Raw genomic sequence first — 26,722 nt, 5'->3', positions numbered from 1 at the left:
ATTTTGTTAGTAGCACTTCAGAAGGCATGGAAAAGCTAACACCTATTTTAGCAGGAAAGACAGAAAGAAGCATTTCCGTCCCTGGTTGAGTGGGCAATCTGCAGGAGAAAAAGAAGATCCTTAGTGTATGACTTAGTCTGTGAACTTGTCGATGTGCAATTTGTTTATTTTCTGATGCTGTTAACAACTAAAGGTTGCACAGCTCTTACATGTTCACTTGAAGCTTGTCACTTGCTAGCGTGTGCTCTCTCTCAAGCTCCTGCACGCTCGCGCACACTCCCGCCCTCTCCCCCGGCCCCCCATGTGGAGAGCAGCCCACCAGGATATCCTTTGGGAAGCAGCAGCACCATTCCCCAGCTGGAGCTGTGTGCGGTTAAGCTCACTGATCTCCATGCCATGTGACTAGAAACGCAAGGAGCAGATTGACATCCCTCGTCCGATAGCCAAATAAAGAAAAAAAAAAAAGAAAAAAGGCGGGGGTGGGAGTGAGGAGGGGAGGTTCCCTTGGTTTTTTTCTGGCGCTTGGAGCTTGTTTGCCGCAAGCTCGGTTCATGGCAGTGACAGAAGCAGCAGTGCTTATTCGGTGGCTCGGTGCTCTCAATGAGGTCAAGCTGGATCAAAGGGAAACCTCCTGTGGAAGCATCTACTGTAAGTTCTGATACTGCTTTTTCCACACTCCCTCGAAATGAACTGTAGCTTGTACAACTGAGACAGGCTTCAGTGCTTTATGTCTCCCAGACTGATAATTTTGTTTGAGGTTGTCGGGTTTTATGTGAATTGAACTCATCAGTAAGGTGTCAGTTGGATAATAATGCTGTGCATTTTGGGAGGAAAGGGCTTATCATTCTATCCTTTTATTTTTTGAGGGAGTGGGAAGAAGAAAATGTGGTTTTGTCCTTTTGAAAAGCTCCAAGCTTTTAACCAGATTCTGATTTATGTAATCTACATATTCTACTTTCTAAATAAAGTAATTGTAAAGTGTCTTCCAAATGTCCTTGGATTTCACCAAATGCTATTCTTTTGAGAACAGCTAGCTAAACATTTACTTAATGAAAAAGAAAAAAATAAAACATCTGTAGTAACTACATTTCAGAGACCCTCTCCTTACACAAGCTACTTTCACCTGAGGGGTCTCTAATGTGTTCATTCTGAATATTTCTTTGACACCTAATTCTGAATATCAGCCGATTTTAATGACACTTTTCAGTCGCAAAGGCTTTCCCAGTGAGATGAAAAATGTCTCATTTTATGTAGCGAACTAGTTGTTTCTGCAAAAAAAGCTATTTATCACGAAGGAATGCTAACTTTTGCAGGTTGTTTTGTCCCATTCACAGCATGGAAACCTTGGAGAATAATGAAATCCTGGGCCATAAATTTTCCAGCTGTATAACCCAAGATTTTTTTTTTTTGCAAAAAAATTACCTGACTATATATCTGGAAGGCTTGCAGACTGGTTTCAATGGACTGAACAAAATAAATGCCAACTGTCTGGATTATTGGTAGTAATAATTGTAAACCCTGAGGAGAAATAAAGTATCACAAATCATTATCCCTTTCTGCTGTAAAGTTCCTCTTGAAAAGAGATGGCTTGATGTCTCTCTCTTGATCTTCAGCTAGTGTATCTGGAAACTGGGCAGCATTGGCATTATTGTGCTGTGGAGGAGCGTAATGTTGCAAATGTTGTAAAGACTTGATGCATTGCCTTACCCCCCCCCTAAATCTAATGTATTTTTTTTAAAGTTGTGTACTTTAATTATAGTCATTTTTTATCTCCTTCAGTTAATAGTCTTGACTTTCTTAACTATAGAACTTGGAAGGTGGATAGAGGAAAGGAGAAAAACACTGTAAAATCAGGTCATGAGACATCTAGGTGTGAAGTATGAATATTTGCTGGAGAGATTTGTGAAACAAACTCTTGGAAGACTCATTTTCATCTGTGTACTTGTATTTAATAAATAGAAGATCTGTTACTTCACATGCTGTGATTTTTGTCTGGCATCACTGCAATGCAAATATGAGAAGATAATGTGTAAGTTAGCATCTGATCCTTACCACTCTTGTTCTGAGGGTGGGATCAAAACATTCTATGAACCCATCACTGGATTTTTTTATTTTAAATTTATATCTTTTCTTGGTTTTAACAGAGTCTGTCTTTGGTTCCATTGAGACAGCTCCATTTTTAAACATATATAGTGGAAAAATACATACTGTATCTTTTTGTCCAGATGGTGATGTTTCTTTTCATTTCAGCATTCAGCTTCTGAGTTGATCCTAGTTGAAGATGAAATGACAGATACTGAAGATAATGAAGAGGAGGATTTAGGAGTCATGGATGATCAACGTAGTGTAATTCTCCATCTCATCTCTCAGCTCAAACTTGGCATGGACCTTACCAGGGTACGGACACTGTATCTCTTTTATAGTTGTTCGTTCTTCTTGTTTCTTCTCATCCTTCTGTGTGTGTGTGCACGTGCACGCTTGTGATTCCTGTGAGCATGTTTTGCCCCCATGAGCAATGACGTTTGCCTCTTCATAAAAGTGTGGTTCTGGAGAGCTATGGAGTGCTGTCTCCTCCTAGGCAGGCTTTCACATGAAGTGACCACATCAGATATTTTAGGGATGGAGGGGCGGGGTAGGGGGAAGGGAAAGAAAAAAAGAAGAAACCCCCCCCCCAAACTCTTCCTTATTTTTTTTGTAAGTCTTTCAAAGCAACCATATGTTGTGTGTGTATTATACGTATATGTTAAGTCAGGGTGCACTGAGTGTTTGAGGAACCATACTGTCAATTTTATGGATGAAGGAGGTATGTGCACAAGTTACTGCTTTGTGGATTGGATTCCATTTAGTTACTTGGGAGCTTAAAAAAACCCCATCATGGTAAATACATTACATTCTTCAATTTATCACTGTTCTTGTCTGTGCTAAGCAGCTCACCGGTTTAACCTTCTGGGCATCTTTCTGGTCCTGGAACCAGTGTTCTTATGAACTTACCCATACTGATATGATCAGAGAAGTTATGGTGTCTGAGAAATTTCCCATAAGTCCTTAGAGTTTTTGAAATGAGGTAGATGTTCTGGAAGCAGGGCATGCCTCTTTTTGAATAGTCCTACATTCCAGTGGAACCTTCTCATGGGACTTAATAATCGAGTAGATTTTTGTAAAGTTTTTTTCCTTTCACAAAGGTTTTCTACTTGAAAGGAAAAAAAAAAAAAACCCCAAATAAAACCCTCTATAACCCACTTTCCCACATATAAGAAAAACTCGTTCTGTCTTGCTCCCTCCACAAATAAAAAAAATTTTGGAATGACCAGAGAATTATACTTGTGCATGAAGTAGTTATGCAGGAGATTCTTGTCATGGATATTTTGATATTCTGAAGAGTTCATCTCTTTTCTTTTGATCGTACATACTAGTCAAAACCTATTTTTACTCTCATTTTCTTACAAAATAAGATTTTCTCAATATAGTCTTTTCTGCTTCCTCTGGAACAATTGATAGTATTTAAAAATACTTTCATTTTTTAAGACTGAACAATCCTGTGATCTGTTGCTAAGTATAGCTGTTGAATAGCTGCATGGAAATTAATGTTTTGCTCTAAATAGAACAAAAGTTTAATCATTTCATTTGTGAATAATTTATACCTGTCGCTTAGTATGTCTGTGGTTATGTACAGTTAATTTTTGGTTTTGTTGTTCTTAAATTCCTCAATTTGTCATAGCTCTTCCTCTTTTCTTTGTTGGTTTGCTAAGGCTGTCTGGGTCCATAATGTTTAAACTAGACTAAGATTCCTTATTTGCTGTTCTTGTGTCTTCAAAACATTTTGTCTTTGGTAATGAACAAGATTTTTCTTCCCTGACTTCCAGTGTTATCTGTTTGTCATGGCAGAGGAGGCAAAAACTCCCAAAACACACAGTTAATGTAAATAAGAGAAATTCCTGTAAATAAGAGAAGTGTAGATACTTATAAGAAAAGTAGGAAGGTAAACATATATGATAACCTATTTCTCACATAGTGTTCTTAGAGCACAGTACTGATGCTCTAGAGAGTAGTGATGAATATTGTCAGATCTATAGTGTGTCAAAATAAGAGCATGCATGAATACATGTGGGTATATAATACCCTCAATCTGAAGAGGAACAGGCATATGGCAGAGTTAGATCTCTCTCTAGTCCATGTGATGCATGAATACACATGTGATGAGTTTTAATGAGACATGCCACATGTGCACATCACTTTTCTGATCATTTTGAGGATTAAAAAAATATAAATTGCAAGACAGCTGGCTGCTTTGTTTTTTATTAACGCTGCTTCCTGACATGAGGCCCATAGGCCACAGATGTGTGACAATAAAGCTTGGTTTGTTGGCTGCCCCTCTTCTCATTTTTCGTTATTCCTCTGAAGGTCAGATTTCAGATAGCCTTGATGCTAGTTAGCTTCTACTGCAGGTGGTTGTGGCACAGTAGTTCCTAATATTAGAGGATGTTTTATAAGTTTCCATTTTCCTGTGCCTTCTTCCCTAGGGCTGTTTCCTTGGTTCATTTTGTGAGCTATGGATTGTAACGTGATACACACATGAACAGTTCTTCTGAGCTCCTCGGTGGCTTTTGGTTGTGGGTGTATAATCATTACCTTCATGTACCGTATCAGAGGAAACAGCGTCTTTTCCTAGGGGGTGCTTGCTTATGTTAGCCTTGGCCTTGCCTGTGCTGACATGAATTTCCCACTGTGATGATAGCACATTTAATGTTGCAGAGGTGCTTCACTTTTAAAATGTGTCATGCTGCCATGCCTTTTAATGAGGAGTTAAAGGGTAAAAATCTACTGTGAAGGAAAACACCTGCAATGAAGTATTAAACCTGCATGGGGATTTGCTCAAACAGGCTGGGCTCTGTGGTTGCAGAATAGACTTTAATAGAGAGTCGGGTGGGGGGAACAGTTCACAGCAGCAGAAATAGTACAAAACTGGTGCCTGGGGCTGAGGTAAGACTTTAAACCTCATTTAAAATTGGAATTGCTGGGGAAAAAATAAGTTTTTAAATTGTCTGGACTTTTAAAAAAATGAAAAATAGCGCCAAAAACCACTGACAGCCTGATAAAGTTTTTGGCAAATGGCATCTAATGGGTTGCAGTTAGTGCTAACAGTTTGTACAGATGGGTGATCGCCCCCCCGCATTCCCTCACTTTCCCTATTTTTTTGTTAATATGTGCTAAAAATAAAGGGCTGCCATTCTGTTTAAAAAGGGCTGCCAGTAATTTTGCAGAATATCAACCTGTTGTAAATTAACATTGCAGTATGTTCACGATGTCATAAGTTTTTAATTTGCTTGTCAATATGCTTTTACCTTGTAATTTTAAAATATAAGTGGGATGAAAATAACTTGTTTAATTCCCACAGCGACACAGATGACAGTGGAAAAATTTTGTACTTCTAAGAGAATAAGAGAAGGACTCCTCAGCATGGGGTACCTTGGTCAGATTTCTGAAAAGAGTAGGGAACAACGGTACTGACACCCATGGTTTGCCTTGCAGTAAATAGTAGCGGGGATAAATATCTCTGTTCTTAAGAAGTCATCCTCTTACTTTTCTCAGTTGCATCCAGATCTAATTAAGTGTAGGTGAATTCAAACCCAGGAGATTATGATCAAGCTTTGAACCAATATCCTGTTTTTAACCTCAATGAAAATGGAAGAATGCCTGTTAAACTGCTTCCTTTTCACATGAAGCCTGAGAAAGAATAAGAACAGAAATTATTTGAACATTTTAGAATGCAGTCAGGAGATTTTTTGCTTCAGACTTCAGCAACTTGATATTTATTCTAGAGACATTCTTTTGTCCATTTGGTTGTCATGCTGGCTTTTTCTCAGAGGAAAAAATTAGTCATTTTTCACTTTTTATGCAATTACAAAAAAAAAAAAAAATCTTGTAGTCCAAAACCAATATAATGAATGTAGGTCCTAAGTGTATTTTTCTGGACAGTGCATAATGTTTGGCTGCAGAAGAGCTGAAAGCCTCATGCCTTTGGAAGCTGGAGTACTAGCACAAGTGCGTGACAGGCCAACACTGGCAAGAAACATGCCATTCGCTTCCAAATTTGTTTATTTCTATTTCGCTTATTTCTTCAAAAACCAAGATAGGGCCAATTAAGAAAAAATACTGACTGGTGTGATTTTTTTCTTTTTTTGGACTATGTTAGTGTGTGATGGTGTCACGTATTGAAATTTGGAAGCTAGGAGATTATTTAGTAAAAGGCAATGTTTTGTAATACTGGAGCTGTGTGAGCTTTAAAACTCGGATATTTCTCATATGTAGTTCTGCCTTCTTTGGTGGAAACAATTCAATTATTCTGTGTTTTACAGTGGATCCTTTCCTGCTACAGTTAAGGATGTGGTTTCCATTTTAGTTGGGCTTTTAAAGCAAGATCATTTGAGCTTTGTTCAGATTTTTAATTTGTTCTTGAAACTGAATAATAAGAGTCCAGTGATTCGTAACATCTCATTTATTGGCTGTGTTGGTGTAGCTGTGTTAAGTATGTAGCTGCAAAGCACACAGCTAGTATTTGAAAGAGTAGATATGAGGACTATGTGATCAACTCAACAGGGTGAAACCACAGCAGTCTTAATGTTGTGCCATAAAACTTGCCTCATCTTAACTATGATCTGTAGGTTTCTTCTCCCTTCATGCTAATAAAGGTCACTCTTTTTAGAGAGAGAAGCACTTGGACATAACGAGATGCAGAGTGCTGTTTATTCAAATTAGTTTCTCTGCCCTTTCAAGTCTGTGCAGTGAACTCGTAATAGTCACTGCTAGTATTTCTAGACAGAAGTGAGGGGGTTTTTTCTGTTTTGCTGTCAGTTTCCTCTTTGATATCCTGATCTTTGAGTGTACGATTTGTATTAAAATGAGATCCTGTATCGAGGGCCATTAATGCTGAATTGCATTTTTTAAAGATTATATCAGGTAATGAGTATTTGGTCAGAATGCAAATGCTACCAGTAAGACAGAATTGTTTAAAGAGCTAAAAATACCCTAAGAAAATCTACTGCCTTTCCACTTTGCTTTCCAAAGTTTTAGATTTCACTTTTGAAAACCAATCTCCTCAGCCCCTTGCTATCGCAGCACTGGGGGGACTGTAGGCTGTCTTTAGCACTCAGTAGTTTCCACACATAATGTAAAATTAAGGTCCTGCATCATTTGGGGTCTCATGAGGTTGGTAACAGAGACCATGTAGAGTCCTCGAGGCTTACAGAGTAGAGTCAGAGGAATATAACAGATGGAACTTTGCTTGGTTTAATTTCTAAACTTGTAAAAATTATTAGCTTATAAAAGACTATAGGTATGTAAATAATATACAAAAGAAGAGAGTGAATGAGCATGTGTGTTTCCAAACAGAGCAGTGTTCTGTTTTTTTTGCAGTGGTGTTATGCTGACTTACTGTGGAGCTGTTAAGACTCTTTGAGCCTTGGTGACTGGAATTTCTTTTCATGTTTACAAGCTTTTGAAAAGAGATAAATGATGAATAAAAGTTTGACAGCTTCTATTTCATTATGCATGGGATCCAAAAGGACTGAACTGTGCTTTGGTCCCACTTAGAATAGCAAGCTGGTGTGGCGGGGGGGAAAGCAAATATGTTTATGATTGAAGGGTGGCTTACTGCCTGCTGTAAATAACCCTTGCTTTTGGGAAAGGGAAAAAGTAAATGCAGTGAAGAATTAAAGAGGAAAACAGAAGAATTGCTTTAATAGGTGACAGATGTTGGTCTGCATCTGGCACCACTGAGCCACTTTGATTCTCGACAAATCTGTGTGTGCCAGAAGTTCCTTGTTGGTCACACAGGAGTAACCTCTGAGCTCCCGTGGGATGGTCCTGCACAAGGTGTGGAGGGTGGGGGAGAAGGAAGGGAAAGAAATGAATTATTTTAGTCCCTGTAGCCCTTGTCTGCCTTGCATGTGCTCCAGGATGTTTAATTTAAAACTTCTAATGAAGTGTTATTCCTAAGTGGGAACAATGTCTGTGTTGCCAGGTGAGCCACTTGAGACTGCATCCAAATCCCTCAGGGCTGGCTCCTTCCAGTGCAGGCTGCCTGGTGCCAAGTCCTGGATTTTTTCTGGGCCCCCTGGAGCTTCTCTAGTCTCAGGACATTAATGTAACTTTTGTGCAGTTTTTTGTTTATTTCAACTTGTCTGAAATAAGGTGAAGGCCTGCAGTGGCTCACCACAGTAGTATGGTGTGGTCTCAAACTGAGGAGACATGCTGTGTGCCTGGGGGTGACAAGGAGAGCATAGGGGCAGCGAGGGATTTGACTTGGGAGGTGATGTGACACATACTGTGACAGTGCAGGGCAGAGGAAGTTAAAGCTGGAGTGGTTTCCTGCTTCTTGGGAGGAGCCCTTGGCATGATTTTATCCTTAGAAACACACCCAAGATTTGGTTTTGGTTGGATCTAGTTGGCTTGCTTTGGTAGAGGCTGGAAGGGACCTAATACATATACAGTGGGTCGTCAAGGGCTCCAGAGTGAAATTGGAATGGGTAGATGTACCCCTTATGCTCTCCACCACTTACAGGTTGGTGATGTGTATGTTTATATACAAAATACTCATCTTCTAGTGGTTTGGGAGGGTGTGCCCCTCCCTGTTTGGAGCGTTATGATCCATTGGGTTTGTTGATGTTTGATGTAAATCAATTTACATCAATTTTATGTCCTGTAAACAAGGAGAACAATGGTTGGTTTGTTAATTGAGAGGAGAGGAAAATGCAGATTTCCATGTGAGCGGAACAACCCATCTCCGTTGCATGAGCCGCTGTTGAGAATCAGAATGAAATAGGAAGCAGCCTGCATGGCTATCGAGGCCGCTGCTTTTTCCTTCACTCATTATTTACACTGCAAAGAAAATGAAATTGCTGTGGTAGAGGGGAGGAAAATACGCTGTCCCAAAACTTGGCAGGGCCAGAATTACAGCTGTTCCTAACTGTTCTCCCCCGCATCCCCCGCGATGGTATCATCATGGGGAAATCATATCTGCCTTTGTCTGCTTTGCATACAGGTAGTGCTTCCAACATTTATTTTGGAGAAACGATCCCTGCTGGAGATGTATGCAAATTTCATGGCCCATCCAGACCTGTTTTTGTCAATTGCAGCTGGAGCCACTCCTGAGGAAAGAATTATCTGCTTTGTGGAGTATTATCTAACAGCTTTTCATGAAGGCCGAAAGGGAGCGATTGCCAAGAAGCCCTATAACCCTATAATTGGTGAAGTGTTTCATTGCTCTTGGGATGTGCCTAAAGATAAAGTGAAACCGTTCAGAACTAATGGTGCCTCCGCAGTTTCTAAGGACCCAACCAAGGATTTTGGCCAGGACCAGTCCGCGTGCTACAAACTGAGGTTTGTAGCTGAACAAGTATCCCATCATCCACCGGTATCTTGCTTTTACTGTGAGTGCAAAGAGAAGAAAATGTGTGTGAACGCTCATGTATGGACCAAAAGCAAGTTTATGGGCATGTCAATAGGTGTTTCTATGGTAGGTGAAGGTAAGAAGTGTGCTTTTATTTTGGGTTTTTTGAGCTAATGTTGTAGCTGTCAACACAACAGAAATCCAGATATTTTCCTGCTTGCTCTCCCTCTGACCTTCCATTTCAACCTTGTGGCTATTTGCTTTTGTGAAGTTTGGGATTAAAACTGTAGGGTTCATCTAACTGTTTTCTGTCCAGACAGAACGTATATAAATGTTTGCTTATATTTTTGTGAGACTGTTAATTATATCTGAAACACAGTCTTATCTTAAGGTGAAGTAGCAAATGACTACTAACAGCATATTTGGTAAGAACATTTTTATCTGTCTTGCTCACTTTTGAAGTAATATGTGATTCGGTGTGGGACAGTTTCACAGTTGGAACAAAGCAATAGGAAAAAAACATGTTTTTAGTGAAGCATAACTTTTTTTCTTTTCATAGTTTCTGCAAAGAGTCATGGTTTCTGTAGTGTTTCCAAAGTTAGTGTATTATCTCAAGCTTCATAGCAAGTCATGTTGGTGATGTATAAAGTGTGAGTTGATATACCATACATATACAGTCTGCTTTGTGGTAAGTCATTGCTCAGCGTGAATTCAGAAATGCAAGGAATCATAAAAAATTCTTAATGGATTATCTGAACTAATAAACACACCTGTACCAGTGTTGTTACTGACTGCTAATGTATTGATTTAATGTTTCTAAGTGATTTAGTCAGTCTCTTTTGTCAGTTGAGGGTAATTTCCTGTGTATGGTTTTTAGTGTTTTGTCTTAACTAGTTTCTAGACTGTAGTCTCAGAAGTCTCAGGACAACTTAAATGCTTCTTTTTGTCATCATTACGTTAAATACTATGATATTAAAGGTAGTAAAAAAGAACTGTGGGAAATGTAGCGATTTGGTTTTGCTTGTTAATAAAAACAAAACAATTATGGTGAAAACATAGATATGTTCTGCTAATTCTGCTAACTAGAACTAAAGAACAAACTCAAACAGTAGAAAGGGCTACAGTAGCTTCTTTCCTGATGGCATAGTATTCCCTTTTTTGTAGAAGAGCCTTACTACTGGATTTGATATTGTTGTGAAAGTTAAAGCCTATAACAGCACTGCTGTTTCCTTCTTCCTATGACTTACTTTGCTTTTAATATGGAGTTAAGGGAGTCAGGAAGGGAGTGTCAGAAGGGAAATCTTGGTCCTTCTGTTTGTCTCCTGACCGTACTTCTGCCAGCCTGGGTCATTGGTTTCACTTGCTGCATTTTTTTCTGGTACATATGCGTTTCTAGTACTGTTTTTCTCAGTGAAGGGAGCTATTTCATGGAAGTAAAATTAAACACAAAGTCACTTATGATTATGCAGGAGTAGGGAAATTTCTTTTTCTTGCTGCTAGCGCACACAGTTCCTTGGGATTGGGGGTGTCTGCTGTGGGGATTATTTAAAACTTCAAAGTCTTCATGTGTCCCAGTTTTGAGAGAGAAAGGGTCTAGGAATTAACCACTTCCCTGCCCCAAGGATTGTTTAATTTGTGTTTGTGAGGATAAGTTCTCCAGTCCCAACCCTCCTCCCCCCCTTTTTTTTATCCGTGATCCTGGAGATACCCCAGGTATGGAGTGGAGGCAGGCTTTGGGGAACATCTGCAACGGTGAACTCTTTTATTGCAAGGTTTGCTGTTGTCTTTGTGATGGGCATTTTGGGAAGAAGTTCGGGCTTACCAATTTATAGTTAACCATCTGTCTTTTTTGTTCATGTAAGCAGTGCAGAAGCATGCAGCCTCATGGTGACAGTATTTCTGGGAAGTGATGGAGAGACTCCAGTGCAGCCCAGGAATTTCTGTTGCATGTTGAGGACTGGCAATAGGCAGCAAGAAGTTGTTCCACTGAAGCTTTTCTGTCATCTGAAAACAGCCAGCCTAAACCTGACAGCCTCCGTTTAAAATGTTTGCTTCGCAGTGCCGTTTCTTTACTTGAGACTACACTTTCTTTAAATTTTTAAAATTTATTTTAGTCCCTGGGAAGTCTTCCTAATTAAGTTGGTGTGTAGATTTGTCATGCTGTGCAAAAATTAGAATCTACAGCAGACATTTGTTTCTCATGTGCTGCGTAAGTATAAATTCTGCGTTAGATTGAGGTCAGCGTGAGTACTGGGGATTAGACTGCTAAACCAAAAAAAAAGTAGCCACTGGAGTTACAATATGGAAAAACTATGTCTGTATTTACACATCTGGTAATGCAGAGCCTAATAATTTTTAATGTGAAATATAATTTGGAGAATTTTCTTCGTATTTACAGACATTTTATGCACTTGGGGTGAGTTAGTCTAGGAGAGTAGCTTAAGGAAAGGCCTGCTATTAGTCAGAAGGTATATGAAGAGGTAGTTAAGATAGGTAGAAACCAAAGCTAGCTACTAGGAGAGGCTTTCTCACACCAAGGTTGGCTGGAAGGAGTTTAGAGTCTTATTATTTTAAACTGTTAGAACCAGATTAAGCAAGTTCCTCAGGAATGACTGAAGTATGGCTGATCCTGCTTCTGATAAGAGACAAACTCTTAAATTCTTATGATCTCTCAAATCATAGAAATCACTGGGTTTTGTTTTGTTTCTTTTTTTGTAGCTATGCATTGGATGACCTTACCAGTCAGATTTTATTGTTGATTTTTTTTTTTCTTGTCCCCTCCTCCCCTTTTTCTTTCCATTATGAGCATTCAGCTTCTTTTTCTGGCTGTTGCTCAAGTTTACTTATGTACTTGTGGGTGCCTTTGACTTTTTGTTAGATCAGGAAGGGTTTTGGATTCTTCATGATGTGTCTGTTCTGAGACTTCATTTAAATCATTCTCTTGGTGTTATAGTAGTTTCACTAAACTGTGCATTCATTCAGTATTGCTGGATGTATGTAGAAAAAAAAAATCCTTCCCAAGAGAGCATTAGAGAGCTGCAATTGATGTTTTGGATCATTCAGTGGTAGGGAGGGACCATCTTGTTCTAGTTCAGATATTTATCAGAACAATTTTGTTTAACCTGTAACTTAGTTATGACCTTAGTGTTGAATACAAACAAGTGTGGTTTGTTTTGAAACTGCTCTCTACTGAATAGTTTTGTGGGTGCCCTTCAAACAATTCAGTGAAGCTTTTTCTGTTTACAGAAATAAAGTAGTACAGAATTTTTGGACCTATACTGTGTAAGGAATATGATGGTAATGTTTCTGTGGCACTTGTGAAGCGTATTTTTTTTAACTTGTCACATCCTTAGATGTACAGAGCATGTTGCTTTTCATGCTTAGTTGTTAGAAGCAGCAGTGGATATGCTGAAATGGGATACCATGGAAGTACAGAGGCTTCTATAAGAATTTAAAGAATTAGGGAATTTGAGGACAGTATGGTCCTGTCTTACAAAGGGTACAACTCAGTGTCTTAATTGTACAATTTTTAGTGTATGTTGCACCTCAGAGTGACTAAGATTTTTTTTTTTTCCCCTCTATCTCTGATTTTTGTTTGTTGATTTGAAGTAAATATTCAGTTGTATATATCACAGAACAAGCAGGAAGGCACTGCTGCCAATCTGTGTGAGAAGCTGTTTTATATGCTAGCCCTTCTTCTGTGGTTAGGAGGGGTCTGAATCTGCTTGACAGTGAAATGTCTCAATTTTTTCTTCACTATATAACAAAACCTCATTCTTCAGAGTAGTCAGCATTGAGTTTCCTCATGAGAAAGCTACCCTGAATAGGAGAGAGGGTATTTTGCATAAAAGAATTAACGTTGCCTGTGCAGTCCCTAATTCTGGTTAATGTTAATTATGTACTAATGAGAGAGTGAGGGAGAGGAAGAGGGTGTAATGAATAAAATAATATTAAGATTTAAATTAGCAAGGGATGGGAGAGTCAATGTAAATATTTAATGGTTTTTATGTGGTCCAAAGAATCTTCAAACCGATACTGGTTGTAGGATAAGGAAGCTTTAGAGGAAAAGGCTGTGGTGAGCACACTTCAGTATGGGCTGTGCATGTTCCGTTTCTGCTCTTGGGTTTTGTTCCTAAGCAGCAAAATCCAAAAAAAAGTGTCACCTTTGATTCATGGGTTAATTCTGCTGAGAGCATAAAGTACATTTAAGTGGATTGCTCTGTATTATCCAGTGGCTAGTTATGCCTTGTGTTTTCACTCCTGCTGTTTTAAATGTTTTAAAAACTAGTGAGCTATAGGCTTCCCAAAATTATTTTTTAAATTGAAATCAACCTGGGAAAGGTTTGATAGGGAAAAGGTTCAGTGTTCTTTCCACGGTAAATCTAAATGAAAGCAAAGAATGTTTTTTCTCTTGGTTTGTTGTTTGTTTGGGATTTTTATTTTTTTTTTTTCCCTGTTCCAGTATGTGTTTACAGATGTATCGGTCTGTAATTTCTGTTCCTGAGGCATTAGTGACTTTTTAATTTAGCAGTCCCAAAGATTGACTGCTCCACGCAACCGGAGCTCCCAAAATATTTCCCTAGTGCTAATTTTTGTGTTAATATTGGTTTTGCCCAGTGGTTTCAGAACAGTTTCCATAGGGCATGGTACTCATCAATTTAGTAAATGGCTCCAGTCTTTGGAAAATCAGCAGTGCAGCGCAGCTCCCTGGAATGTTTATGGGATGAGAAGAGCCCAGTTCTGGTATTGTGTGTTTTCCTGTGTGAACCCGTGGGATTCAGCCCGTATGTAACTTACTCCTGTTTGTGCCGTGTTACGCGTAATGCAGACAGAGTGAAGAGCCTGTTAAATTTGGAAACTCCTCTAGGCTGTTTGTGTCCCACATACCATTTGTTGTTCAGATTGATCTCCATACAATGGGTGGGAAGCATTAGATTTCACATGCCTCTTCTGCAGCTTATTGATCCAGAGCCTCCTGTGGGTATTTCGTCAATGTGTGTTACTGGAAAATCAATTCACAAAGCTGCAGAATTAGTGAGGGACATGTAATGGTCAAAAAGGGAAAATTATTTGCCTCGACATCACTTCCTTTAATGCAGGCTGAGGAGTTATGGAAAGGAGCATGATTGTGCAAGAGTAAGTGGTATTGAGGACATTTCAAGGGAGAATTTCAAAATTCTGCACTTGCTTATGAAAAATTCACCCTTCTCTGCAGGATTTTTTGTAATAAACTAGATTACTAAATCCACTGTTCCTCCCAGAGTACTTACCTGGTGCATTCTTCCGTGCATAATAGCTGCCTATAAATACTTTAGATTTTTTTTTTCAAAGGAATTTGCAGTTTCTGAATAATTCCTTGATGTGAGAGGAGGAAACATTACTGAAAATGGGAGAATCTTTTGCAACTTTTCATGTATATTTACTGTAGCCATTTTTTAACTAAAAATGAATAATCCCTTACAGTGGGGAAGCAAGGGAAGAAAAATAGCCTGTGTATTTTCCAGCAGATATTTTTAAAGATCAGTCATAATGTAATGACACTTATATGCAGATATTAAGAGTACACAACGCTTTTAAAAATCACTGTTAGATTTTAGGTTTTCTGCCTTTAATTTCTCAAGATTTAAACTCAGTGGGGTAGGGCATAAATTCAAGTTGTGGTAGCAGTTACAAATGTTGACTCTTAATGTCATTTGGGCTTCCTTTTCCCAAAGAGAGCATGGGTCGTGGTTCAGACGTGGTGGTCCAGCTGCAGTCTTCATGGTGCTTCAGTTAAACGAGGTTTTGCGTGCGGTCTCTGCAAGTGGCAGAATGCAAAGTAACAGTCGCATTAATACTAACAGTAGTATCAAGTTGTAGATATTTCAAATCTTCCCTTTATTCTTTTTTTAGATTGTAATTATTGAGTTGGAGTCATATTTCAAGTGAGATAGCACTTCATTAAAAATGTATTTATTCAGGTGTTTAAGGAATTCAGAAAATATGCTACCAAGTGCTAAAAATACTGCCAAGAGAGCTGGGTTCATTTCTTAATATCTAACCTGCTGTGGTGGTTAAATATTTACATTGAAGGTCACTGCTGTTATTTGTTGTTCACTTCTCGGTGTGCTTGGCAGCGTTCATCAGAGCTCTGCATCCCTGCCACTCGAGTACAGAGGAAAAAAAGCTATCGATCCCATCAGAGAGACAAAAGCAAACCCATACTAACCCTGTAGGAAATTGTGTTTATGATGGCAGTTTCCTCTCAGGTGGGGCCACACAGTGACGGTCAGAGGAGGATGGCTGGGCCCAGGGAAGTCAGCAGCTCTGGAGAAGCTCACATGAAGGTGGGGTTCATACATACAATGAGGTTTTCCCTCAGTAGTGAGCACCGCACCTGCCCATCTTATTGGTATCAGACCTTTTGTCCTTTAAAAATCAAACCATAAAACCTCACAATGACAAAATCCCCAAAACTGCCATGTTGGGAGCTGATGCTTTCAGGCAGACTGTGCTTTTTGGATGTGTGAGGATTGTCTCTGTGCTTAGAGCATTAAGACTGGGGACACGTGACCTCACAGGTAGCACCACTGTTCATTTCCCGCAGCCGGTTGCCGCTACATGTCTGTTGCCTGTGACTGTAATGAAGAAGGTGGAGAATAAGTGGGAAGAGGAGGAGAAAAGAAAGCTGACAGGCCTAAAACCTGTTGTAGTTCTCTGTGTGGAAAACACCCAACTGCAGACGGTCAGGTCTCCTTTCTGCATTTGATCAGTGCCCATTAGCTTTCTTTGGTCCTTTTTTGGATATCATCATCTAGTTAAAAGACTTCTTGATGGTTCTTTATTAAGTTAATGTTATTATAGCATCCATTAATGAGTGTGATAAGCAGAGGCATCTTTTTGAGTAAAAGTTCTTCCTGGCTGCACGTCCTGGGTGAGTTGGGTAGCTCAGCCCTCCTGCAAGGTGTTCAGCGTGGCTTTACCTGCAGGTATGGAGCCAAGGGAAGCTGGAGGCAAAACGTGTGTGTGTGCCAGCTGTGTCCTGGCTGTTCCCTGCTGGTGAGGCTTCATTCTGCCCATGACACGAGGAACTTATGACTTGCTGTCAGTTTAGAAGGCCAGAGGACAGTCCTTTGTAAACACCTGGTGGGCTGAGGCAGGGACGGGTCGGGTTCCACTCACCACGCAGGGTCATTGGCAAAAAACCGACACGACTTGGGAAAAACCAAAAAAACCCAATTGAATTTATTAACTATTTACAGGTCCTTTTAAGACATTGCTTTTCTGTGTGCTTTTGCACTCTCCAGCTCATTTGTGTCGAACTTGCCCGAGTGGAAGCGCTGGCTGTGTCATTGCTGGCATGCCGAGGTTGTACAAGTCCTGAGAACAACTGCTTAAAACCATCGGGGTTTGCAAAAGATGTTTTTCTGTGGAAGTTTCAAAAGGTAGAAGTGACAAGTTGTGGAGCTTCCTGTGCCTGCATTTAGTTCTGTTAATTGGAGTCAGTATTTATGATTTTGTTGGAGGTCTGTGCTATTAAATTCTGAATGTTATTTAGGTTTCTGTTTTCATACAGCATTAGGGTGTATTTTTATGCTGGCAGTAGTAATGCCTTGTTCCTGTTTAGTGCTTTTTCATCATTATATGTCAGATCACTTTGCAAAATTAGTGTCGTTATTCCTTTAAACAGATAGACAAACTAATCAATACTGCTACCAATGTGTTCTTCCCCTATCTGCCCCAGGGTGATATCTAAGCAGATACTATTCCTATGTCAAGATAATTTTCCTGATTTTTTTTTTTTTTCTTTCCAAATGTTTCTGGGTTGTGCGTGCTTCCTGTTATGGGTTATTTTCAGTCCCTGTTGTGAAAAATTATTTTCAAAGCTGTAATTTTTGCCTTTAGGCAGTTATTAAATGGGACACAGAAGAGTGTAAAACTCTAATAAAAAGTATACTACAGATATTTGGCATGATCTAATTCTATGTGCAAGGTTTAAGGAGTTCTTTACTTGGTCTTATGTCCTGTTCTTTGTCCTCCTGAAGACCAAACTATACCTATGGTGGTGGTAGAGCTGTATCATTACCATAGGGGAACCTAAGATCTGATCAGACGTACAAATTTCTTTGTAGTTCCAAATAGTCTTGAAAAATCACTGCTGCTGCATGTTGTTGTTTTTAGTTACAGCTCCATAATGCTGAGGGTGGAGGAACATTTACAGAATGAAGCAGAATTGCCAGTAATTTTCTCTGCATGGTAGAGACGTTGGTCTCAGTGGTAATGGAGCAGTGGCCCTGGTGGCCCTTCGTTGGGGAGGACTTTTGCAAAGGCTGTAGGGGAAACTAGGCATTTGGAAATGAAGGAGGAAACTTCTAGGAAATTCCTCAACGGCTTCCTTAAACATATTTCCTGATTGCACCCAGGCAGACCTAGAGAGAGCCTTTCACTCCCACCAAAAAAATGCATCAGTAAGAAATTAGCGGAGAGGACCTGATCGTGTCTTATTGAATGGACAACTGAAGAGTCCTTTGTCCATGTCCATATTTTTTCTGGAGAGAGATTATGATAGGACACTGAGGGAGCATCTGAATAGTCAATAAGGCTTTCTGTGAGCAAATGTGCTTTTTTTCCCCCCAGCTTTAACAGTTTATTGCTTGTCAGTAAAACAAAATAAGTAATAGTTTGGAACCATGAAGGACCCTAGGGTACACATTCAAATTGTGTGCTTTTGAAAACATTTGTTTGAAGACATTTGTTCCAGAGGGCTGACTTTTTTGCCTTATCAGACAATTCTCTCCTTCAAGGCAAGTTGCCCCTTGTGCTCTCTGGGGATGTACGTTTTGATGACAGCAATTGGTCAGTGACAGTCGGGTCTTATCAGTGAACTTTTATAATTTCAGTTTCAACCTTCTTCCTACGTAGGTGTTCTTTATTTGATGGAACATGAAGAAGAGTATGTTTTCACTCTGCCTAGTGCCTATGCTCGCTCGATACTTACCATCCCATGGGTGGAGCTTGGAGGGAAAGTCAACATCAATTGTGCCAGAACAGGTTATTCTGCTACAGTCACGTTCCACACCAAGCCATTCTACGGAGGGAAGGTCCACAGGTATGGGAATTACTGTCTTATTCTTGCTTACCTGCTACTGGATTTCAATAGAAAGACTCTTGGGCATATCTTTGGTCTTCTGTTGAAGTATTTTATAGACAGATATCTGAATCTCTTTTCCTATTAGTGTCTGAGATGACTTACAGCTTTAGCACACAGTTTATTGTAGTTACACGTTTTATGTTGTTTAACTGAATTGGCTATATTTCTCTCTTTAAACTAAAGTGAATGTATTCTTCCAGGCTTTGTTGCTTGTAAAAATTGTTATAAGTGCAGGATCAGAAAAATGTATGTAGAAGAGGCAATATTTCTGCTGCACCAGCTACTGCTTCTGTGTGAGTCTTGCAGATGAACTGGTGTTCCAGCTGGAGCTCCTGTAAGGAGGAGAGAAGCAGAAGTGTTGCTGCCCAGAGCAGTAGCTCCCTACTGGGGGCTCCCACTTCTGCACTGAAGTTCCAGATGACTAAAATATTATTTGTGTCCCTGGTTCCCCTTTATTAACGGTCTGAAGAGGCACTGTGCAAGATAGCTTCCTGTCTTACTTCCATGCTCAAGTTGATGACCCAATCTTTAATGTACACAGACCCCTTTCTTGTTCTGCTGTGGTCTGTAGCAGTGGCTGTGACAAGGCTGTGTCGCCTGTTGGGATGGTGTGCTTTTGCTCTGTTTTGTTTGAGTTGGTCTTAATTATTCTTCTATATGTGCATCAACCATTTCAATATTGTGTTCAGGCAAATTGCCAGCATGGGCTCTTTTGACAGTTTTTTCTAAAATGTGTAGGTTAATAATTGTTGCCATCAGGGTGACTGAAAATTAGGGAAAGTGAGCTTAATAATTTAAAAACATAATTGAGTTTACAGATTACTTGTCATGGATTGCTAAAGCACACGTGTGCATGTTTGTAGAGAGAGACAAGACATGAAACTTCTCCCTGCATTTTGGTTTTCCAGTCCTACTTATCTGTGTTGCTCACTCTCAGACCAGTTCTTGGACTGCTGAGGTAGCTGAGAAGTAAACTTGCAGAGCTAAAGAAGAAAATAAAGGTACTTCAAGTCTTTGACATAGGGATCTGACAGCATTATGTTCAGGTGTGAAAATAATGTGTACTGAAAATGTCACATGAGTGTCAGAGGTTTTTGTCAGGCTGATGAGGTAAACGGTTCTGGGTTAGAGCTGACTGCCAGGGTTTTAAGCTGGATTACTGATGTGCTTTGGGACAATGTTGTCCAAAAGCTTTTGCTGTGTTAGCAGGGCTTTCTTGGGTTGAGTCTTTCTTTTTGGAGACAGTGTCACTACTTTGCTTGAAAAATTACCCTGTAGATGCAGAAAGCTGCTTGTAGCCTTAAATGTGGTAGTGCTTTCATATACTGAAAATAAACGGTTCCAGTTATTTTTGTGGTCTTTTCTTCTTCTCTCGTGAATTAGGGTTACAGCTGAAGTGAAACACAATCCCACCAACACCATTGTATGCAAGGCACAGGGAGAATGGAATGGTACGCTGGAATTTACGTATAGCAACGGAGAAACCAAAGTGATTGACACTAACAAACTGCCTGTTATCAGGAAAAAGATCAGGCCAATAGCAAAACAAGGCCCACTGGAATCAAGGTAAGGGCAGAGGTGTTACAGTGTTCTGCGCTGAACCTCGATGGGAACAGAACAGGGAAGCAAACTGCAGTTATAAATGGTGTGGTTCACTTGGTTCTCTTCCTGCAGCACATTAATCTAATCACAAATGACTGAAGCTGTGTATTGGTTCTTTGGAACATGAATTCCATTATAGTGACGTAGACATCAGTTTTGTAGAGGCAGAAAATGCTTCTGTGCGTTTTATTGAGCATTTGGAAAATGGTAATGCAGTGTTTTCAGCTACTTTTTTGAGCGATTGTAATATGATAGTCAAATTAATTTGTTGCAAGTAATGTTGCATCTTATTATTAATTTACACTGGAACTTAATGTTTTATATATTTTATACTATATAGATATGTATAAAATGGGATGGAATGTGAGATATAAATCCACACACATGTTTTTAAGGCTCTCAGCACCCACATCACATGCCTAGCTTTGCCTAGGTACATTAGAAAAAAAACTTGTTCTGTTATTCGCTGTCAATAACTGTTAATTCTTATCTTCAGAAAAATCTATATTTTTATTGTATTTAGGAACATTTTCTTGGAGGATTTAAAAACATCAGTTAAGCTTGTCTTTTTTGTAAATGTGTCATTGTGCAGGGTCAGATGTCATTTTTCTACTTTATAGGCGTGCTTGTTTATCACAAACTCATTTTCCCCCTGTAGTTTAGGATCAGAAAGGTTGGAGTAAATAAGGAAACCAGTAGCTCTGCAGTGTGTTTGTTGTATTTTTTGGATACTAGTAAGTGGATTACAACTATCCAGTGGTTCTGCAGGACATGCAGTGTATCAGATTGTAAACAGAAACTGGTTTGAACACCCCTGGAAATATGTGAAAGCTGCAGTTGGTTTCTTCTCAGTATTTTTCTGGGCAGAGTTGCTGCTAGGCTAATACAGTGTGAGAAGGCATTGCATCTGAATGCAGTCAGTCGTGTGAAAAACAAGTTTAGTTATATATTGGCAATTATTGTTAACTGGGAATATAGAGCACAGACCTAGAAGGGCTCTCTGTCAGTAACCTGGGGGGTCAGTGTCCCAATTTACTGTACTCCTGGCTTTTGCCTAACATTCCCTTATAATTAAAAAATTTAACTGCAAATAAACGCAGGGTTGGATCCTCAGTAAAGAATGCAAACAGGAAATTATTTAAAAAAATCCATCTGCTTTGAGAAAAAAAGTTCAGGTTGTGCAGAGTCAGGAACATGAACAAGAACTACTGAGAAAGTTAACTTGCCTGGCAAAATACTGGAAGTTGAGCAAATATGAAAATCTGGTCCCCAAATGAGATGAGTATCCTAGGAGAGCGATGGTTCCCAAGCTGTGGCATGGAGAACGTGGCAGCGGTCTGCCTCTCACGGCGCTGTTGTCTAGCCAGGCAGCTGCTGCAGCAGAAGTGTTCTTGCTCTGTCACTTATGCTCCTTCTCCATCACGCAGGCGCCTTTGGCAGCACGTCACCAACTCCCTGAAAGAAGGTAATATCGATGCAGCCACAGAACACAAGCACCACCTTGAAGAGAGACAGCGAGCAGAGGAGAGGCAACGTGCGGCTCTTACAACGCCATGGAAACCAAAATATTTTGCCAAAGAGGTACATTCCTTCAAGACCCTGTAGCATCTTCCTGCAAACGGGGGGAGGGTGCTTGTCTGGGGTTTTACCATGAGCTAGTGTAGTTCTGTAACAATGATTGATTTATTTTTTTGAATTTTATTTCTGCCAGTTTGGCTCTTAAGGAAAAGCCATGGATTGCTCCATGTCCATTTTGTAATGCTTGTTCGCTTTCCTTAAGTTAGATTTATTTTAACCTGAATTTTTCATACCTAATGTAAGGCGCCTAAAGGTATGGTTTTTACCTTGAAATCTACACCTTAATTTACAAATGCTGAGTACTCACATCACCTACTAATCTTAATCTAAAATGAATATCATCTAGGGGTATTTGTCCAATATAAGTAAGCATGGACATATTAAACACAGGCTTGGGCTTCATCTGCTTGAAATGAAACAGATTTTACTACGTTATTATTTGTCCTTTCTTAGAGGAAAGGAGGAAGGGAAATAAGACTTACTGAGGGAATTATTATTAAGTTAGCAAGTATGTGCAGCTATTTAATCTGTTAGTTCATCTGTTGCATCCTCCCATTTCTTCTCTTCCCCCTTGCTGTTTTTCCCTCCTGCTGAGATTACCTGTAAATTCATTAAGCAAAAAATATTCAGATGACAGGGATGGTTTCTTATGTTAATTGGTAGTATTTTAGCTTTTATGTGGACATACACAGATCCAGTAAGTATAAATCTTGTTTAGTAAACTCTCCCTAATTTTCTTGCAGGGTGATGGCTGGCTATACTTGAATCCTCTCTGGAAGACCCATTGATGAGATAGAGCAGTTGCCTCGTAACTTTACCTTACAGGCATTAAGGTGATACAGTATATACCTTCAAGATGTCATTGAACAGGTCCCACTATCCGAAGATACAAACGAGAAGCTATATACTGTGAATGATGCATCTCAAAATAAATGCAAACACGAGTTTGTTCAGGAGCCATTTTGTGTGTATGGATGCACAAACACACACACACACGTCCATTTATACACACATATATACACACAGTGTGTATGTTTGTGTGTGTATTATTTACACTACATGTAAACAAGTATAAACACAAACAGTTTAAAGACCTTTTCCTCTAGGTGTTAGGGCACAGAACTCCGGCTGGACTCAGCTGGGGTTCCCCGAGTTGTGTGCTTGCAGGATCAGGCCCTATGCTAGTGTCTAAGAAAATACTTTTTTATTAGTACTGGTTAAGGTTTTTCTATTTTTCACTTTTGCCAAAAATGTTTTGCACTTAAAATGTGACGTGTCACTTAATGGCAGTCATTCTGTCTGAACAGTCGTTGAGTAACTCACTTTGACGTAAGAATGATACACCAACAGCGCGCTCGCTCTTCGGGATGCTGCTTTAAGAGCAAGTTTCCTGTCACAAGTGTGAATTTTCTGCTATCATATAAGTAGCAATACCTTCTCAAGAACGTTGTTCGCACTAACCCATTGTGTCTTCACTTTTTTGTTCGTTCATACTTCAGCTGTTTAACAGATCTGTGGTCACCAGTGAGGCAGCTGCTCCGGTAATTTTGATCTTGCTGTGTCATGTTCTCTGGCTACTGTCGTGCCAGTGCTTTTGGGTTACGTTTTCCACAAATCCCTTCAGGCAGATGGAGCTGTGGTGGTCCAGCTTGCATTGCCTCAGCTCTCCGCCCCGTGTCCGAGAGGCACAGCACGCCGCTGGGCTCTGCCTGAGGCACCCCGGTTGGCAGCCATTGCCGATGCGTTCACGCTAAGGTGCCGGGCTGTGCGCTGAGGCGGGTGAGGCTGGGTAGGAGTCATGTCCCGGTGTGCCGCTCCGACAGGTGCCAGCCTTCCCCACCAGCCAGGAGGCAGGCTGGGGACGCTGCTGCGGGAAATGAGCCAGAGCTCCTCTGGTCAGAGCCCTTCATTCCATGTGAAGGCTCCAAGCACAGCGGTGTTTTTCTTTTGGTTTTGACCCAGTTGATAGCTTCTGGATGAAATATTTGGATGAATAGAGATGATCCAACTAGCCTTCTCAGATGAATGAATGTAAAGGTGACAATCTAGTAAATTATTACACTGAGACAAAACTTTATTAATGAAACAAATTAAATGGGATATAATTTGCTTTGTACAGGAAAAAAAGGCAACAATCCAGTAAGCTTGATGTTGCTCTGTAAGGGAAACCACTGTAACACGAAGAAAGTGGATTCTAGAAGTGTGTTAAAGCTTCGTTGCTTTTTAGTACGTATGTGTTGAAAGTGAAGATGTTTTTGAGAAAAGTGGCAACAAAAGGCACATGTAAAATGTACTAACGTCTGCTCAGCACTGCTTTTTACAGGGCCCTGTAAAGAAACCACTATATTTCTAACATACAGTAGCATGGATGCCTACCCTTATGTTTCACCGATTAATTTTGTGCCTTTTGTGTGCTTTCTTAATGCAGTAGCTTATGCTTTACAGATATTACACAAATATATTTAGGTCAAACCGCTGCTTATATCAGTTCTTGTGTGTCCTGCGTTTTACAATTTTTTGGTAGATGTTAAAATTTCTTGAGCAACTCAGAAGGCTAAACAGAGGTGTGTACACAAGGAAACATGCCATTAGTTGTTTATTTGGACATAATATTTACTAGATATTTACATCTGAGATCCCTGTTTAATGAAGGTGTCTCCTTTTTCCTCCTAACTGCCATTCTGCCTGCTTGTATGTACTTTTTTTGCACATTAGAAAGATTCACGTTATAAATGATTTAAATCCTATTTTTTTAAAAAAAGTGGACTGTATGAGCTTGATTTTGTAACTGACACATTTTTTTTTTAAAGGAAAGAAAATCTTATTTTTAGGAATAGTTGATGTTTTTCTGTAACAAAACCAAAATGATGCTGTCGTAGTCGTCACTGAACTACTGCTACTAAGTATTGTCAGGAAAACTCGCATTTTACCACCTGCAAGAATTAATTTTATAATGGATCCACTCTTGTTCTAGCAGTTGGTCTGATAAGTGTGACTAGAACTATTCATAGAGTTTGTAGTATCATCACAAAGAACAATCAAAAATGCAGAATTAAACATGTGGAATATCCTCCCAGAACTTTGACTTTCACACACCAAAGAACAAGCCCCATACTCCCTAGAAGTAGCCACTGAAGACCTCTGTCAGGCACGCAGGCCTGCGCTCCTGAGAGAGCAGACCTCTTTCAGCTTTGATGGTATGACTGTCAAGGCTAAAAAGATGCTGTAGCCTTTCTTTTAAGGATAAATGTGGATAATTTTATGCTTGTAATTTATTGAAGATTTTTTTCTGTCTGCATGGTTGGTTGTTTCTGCATGCTGAGAACATTCCACGTGTGCTGATAAATGTTTTGTTTTGTTCTGTTCTGATGCTGAGGAGAATCCCCTGATGCCATTACCACTGTTTCTTTCACAAAGTAACTTGTAAGAGGCAAACATAAATCCAGTCCTTTCTGAAAAGATCTCATTGAGAGATTCCAGAACAAGATTCACAACTGTTATTTTATTTTTCTGATAGTTATGTGTTCAGCATATTTTACAGGATTGAAAAAAAATATTCATAAGCCTTATTCTGTAGGTTGTTCCAATAGCTGTTTTGGACTTGCAAGTGAATCTTTTCAAGTAGCCAATGTACACTCTCAACTATAATGTAAAAACCTCCATGTACTTCAGATTTGTTTTTGTGCACACCTGTAGAAAGCCTATGCAACCTTTTTCTTTCTTAAGTTAGAAATGTCCAGACAGAAGATTTATATCTTTATAATTTAAAAGATGCTCTGGCAGTCTCTTCTGATTTGCCTTCCTTTCATAGTTTGTGAATTTAAAATGACAATGCTCATGAATAAAAGATTTGTTTCATTTAGTAGTGGGATGCCCTTTCTCTTTCCATGAAGGTGTAAGTTAACTGGTGCCAGTTACTCAGATGTCTGGGAGTGGTGTACAACACTCAGGGCACCTGTGAGCTGTTTGCATGGTTCTGACAGAAGTGACGTGTCAGCTGAATCCTCATTTGCTGTGGGGTTTTTTCTGCCCTGTTGGAACTGCCAGACACTGCCGAGGTAAGTTTTTAAACTGGATGGTGCAACACAAGGAAAACGGGGCGGGGAGCATCACAGGTTTAGGAAAGGTGGGGAAACATACACCTTGTTTTGACAAATAGAAAAGGAAGTAGGTTAAGGTGTTTCCTTGTTTCTGAAAATCATATTTCATTTAAACTTCATCATAACAGATGTTCTTGATTAGGTACCTCTGGAACACAACTCTGAATTACTGCAGCATTGGACGCTTGCATGGGGAGAAAAAAAATGTGCTTACGGGAGACTTCATGGATCCTGATCTACATTTTTCACATCTTGGATAATGCCGTTCTGGTTTGTTTTAAACATGCATCCACAGTGTTGGAAACTACTCTGCGAGAACACGTTGTTTTTAGGCAAAACAGAAAAGAACCCTGGCTGTAAACAGGACAGGAAACACTACTCAGGCCCATTCCTTGCCTTTCATTGCATTGCTTCAAGGCCATGTCTCAGAGCAGTCTATACATTTACTTTAAAGATTATTGACAGTTTTAGTCACAGACAAAAAGGATTTATTTTCAGTTTTTACTCAGTGGAAGTGATACGTACAGAGGGCTGAGTCAAAGCATTGAACTGGTTTTTCAAGAGTAAATCTATCAAGATACTTAACGAATGATGCAGGTGGAGGACCAGCAGAACCAAGGAAAGTGATCCCATGCCTGCCACTTCTCCCTTGTAACTTTGTTTTTTCTAAGTGGCTGCCTTAATAAATCCAACTTTTCATTTAAATGCAGAACAGTAGTGGGAGCTGTCAGCTAAGATGGAAACCAATCTGACACCTGTGAATCACATACCTAAAGCTGGGAGGGCACGCTTTTAGTTAGTTTTTTAAAACAAGGCAGAGTTACTGCCACACCCCAGGCTGACCAGCAGCAGCCATTCTGCTGACTTCTGGATTTTCTTCCAAATGTTAGATTGCTTATTTTGTACTAATTGTGGGGGGCGGGG

General features: G+C 39.7%; 1 protein-coding gene across 1 annotated transcript; it reads left to right on the top strand.

The window, feature by feature from the left end:
• Window positions 1-551: 551 nt before the first annotated feature.
• OSBPL10 (oxysterol binding protein-like 10) lies at window positions 552-22,550 on the top strand. Its single transcript, XM_010079393.1, has 8 exons — window positions 552-648; window positions 1,780-1,877; window positions 2,251-2,397; window positions 9,041-9,524; window positions 18,290-18,476; window positions 19,902-20,084; window positions 21,548-21,701; window positions 22,442-22,550. Exons 1-8 carry the CDS (start codon window positions 552-554, stop codon window positions 22,484-22,486), a joined length of 1,395 nt encoding a protein of 464 aa, XP_010077695.1. The 3' UTR covers window positions 22,487-22,550.
• The last annotated feature ends 4,172 nt before the right edge of the window (window positions 22,551-26,722 follow it).

Source organism: Pterocles gutturalis, unplaced genomic scaffold, assembly GCF_000699245.1.
Source record: "Pterocles gutturalis isolate BGI_N339 unplaced genomic scaffold, ASM69924v1 scaffold2554, whole genome shotgun sequence".
Lineage (NCBI taxonomy): Eukaryota > Metazoa > Chordata > Aves > Pterocliformes > Pteroclidae > Pterocles > Pterocles gutturalis.
The sequence above is the reverse complement of the archived record's forward strand: the minus strand, read 5'-3'. Positions and strand labels throughout refer to the sequence as shown.

Bases quoted from the DNA above. Each gene is read 5' to 3' on its own strand.
- OSBPL10 (XM_010079393.1), top strand. From the start codon at position 552: ATGGCAGTGACAGAAGCAGCAGTGCTTATTCGGTGGCTCGGTGCTCTC. The intron at 9,525-18,289 runs GTAAGAAGTGTG...CTTCCTACGTAG, and splicing joins TGTTTCTATGGTAGGTGAAG to GTGTTCTTTATTTGATGGAA. The intron at 18,477-19,901 runs GTATGGGAATTA...CTCGTGAATTAG, and splicing joins TACGGAGGGAAGGTCCACAG to GGTTACAGCTGAAGTGAAAC.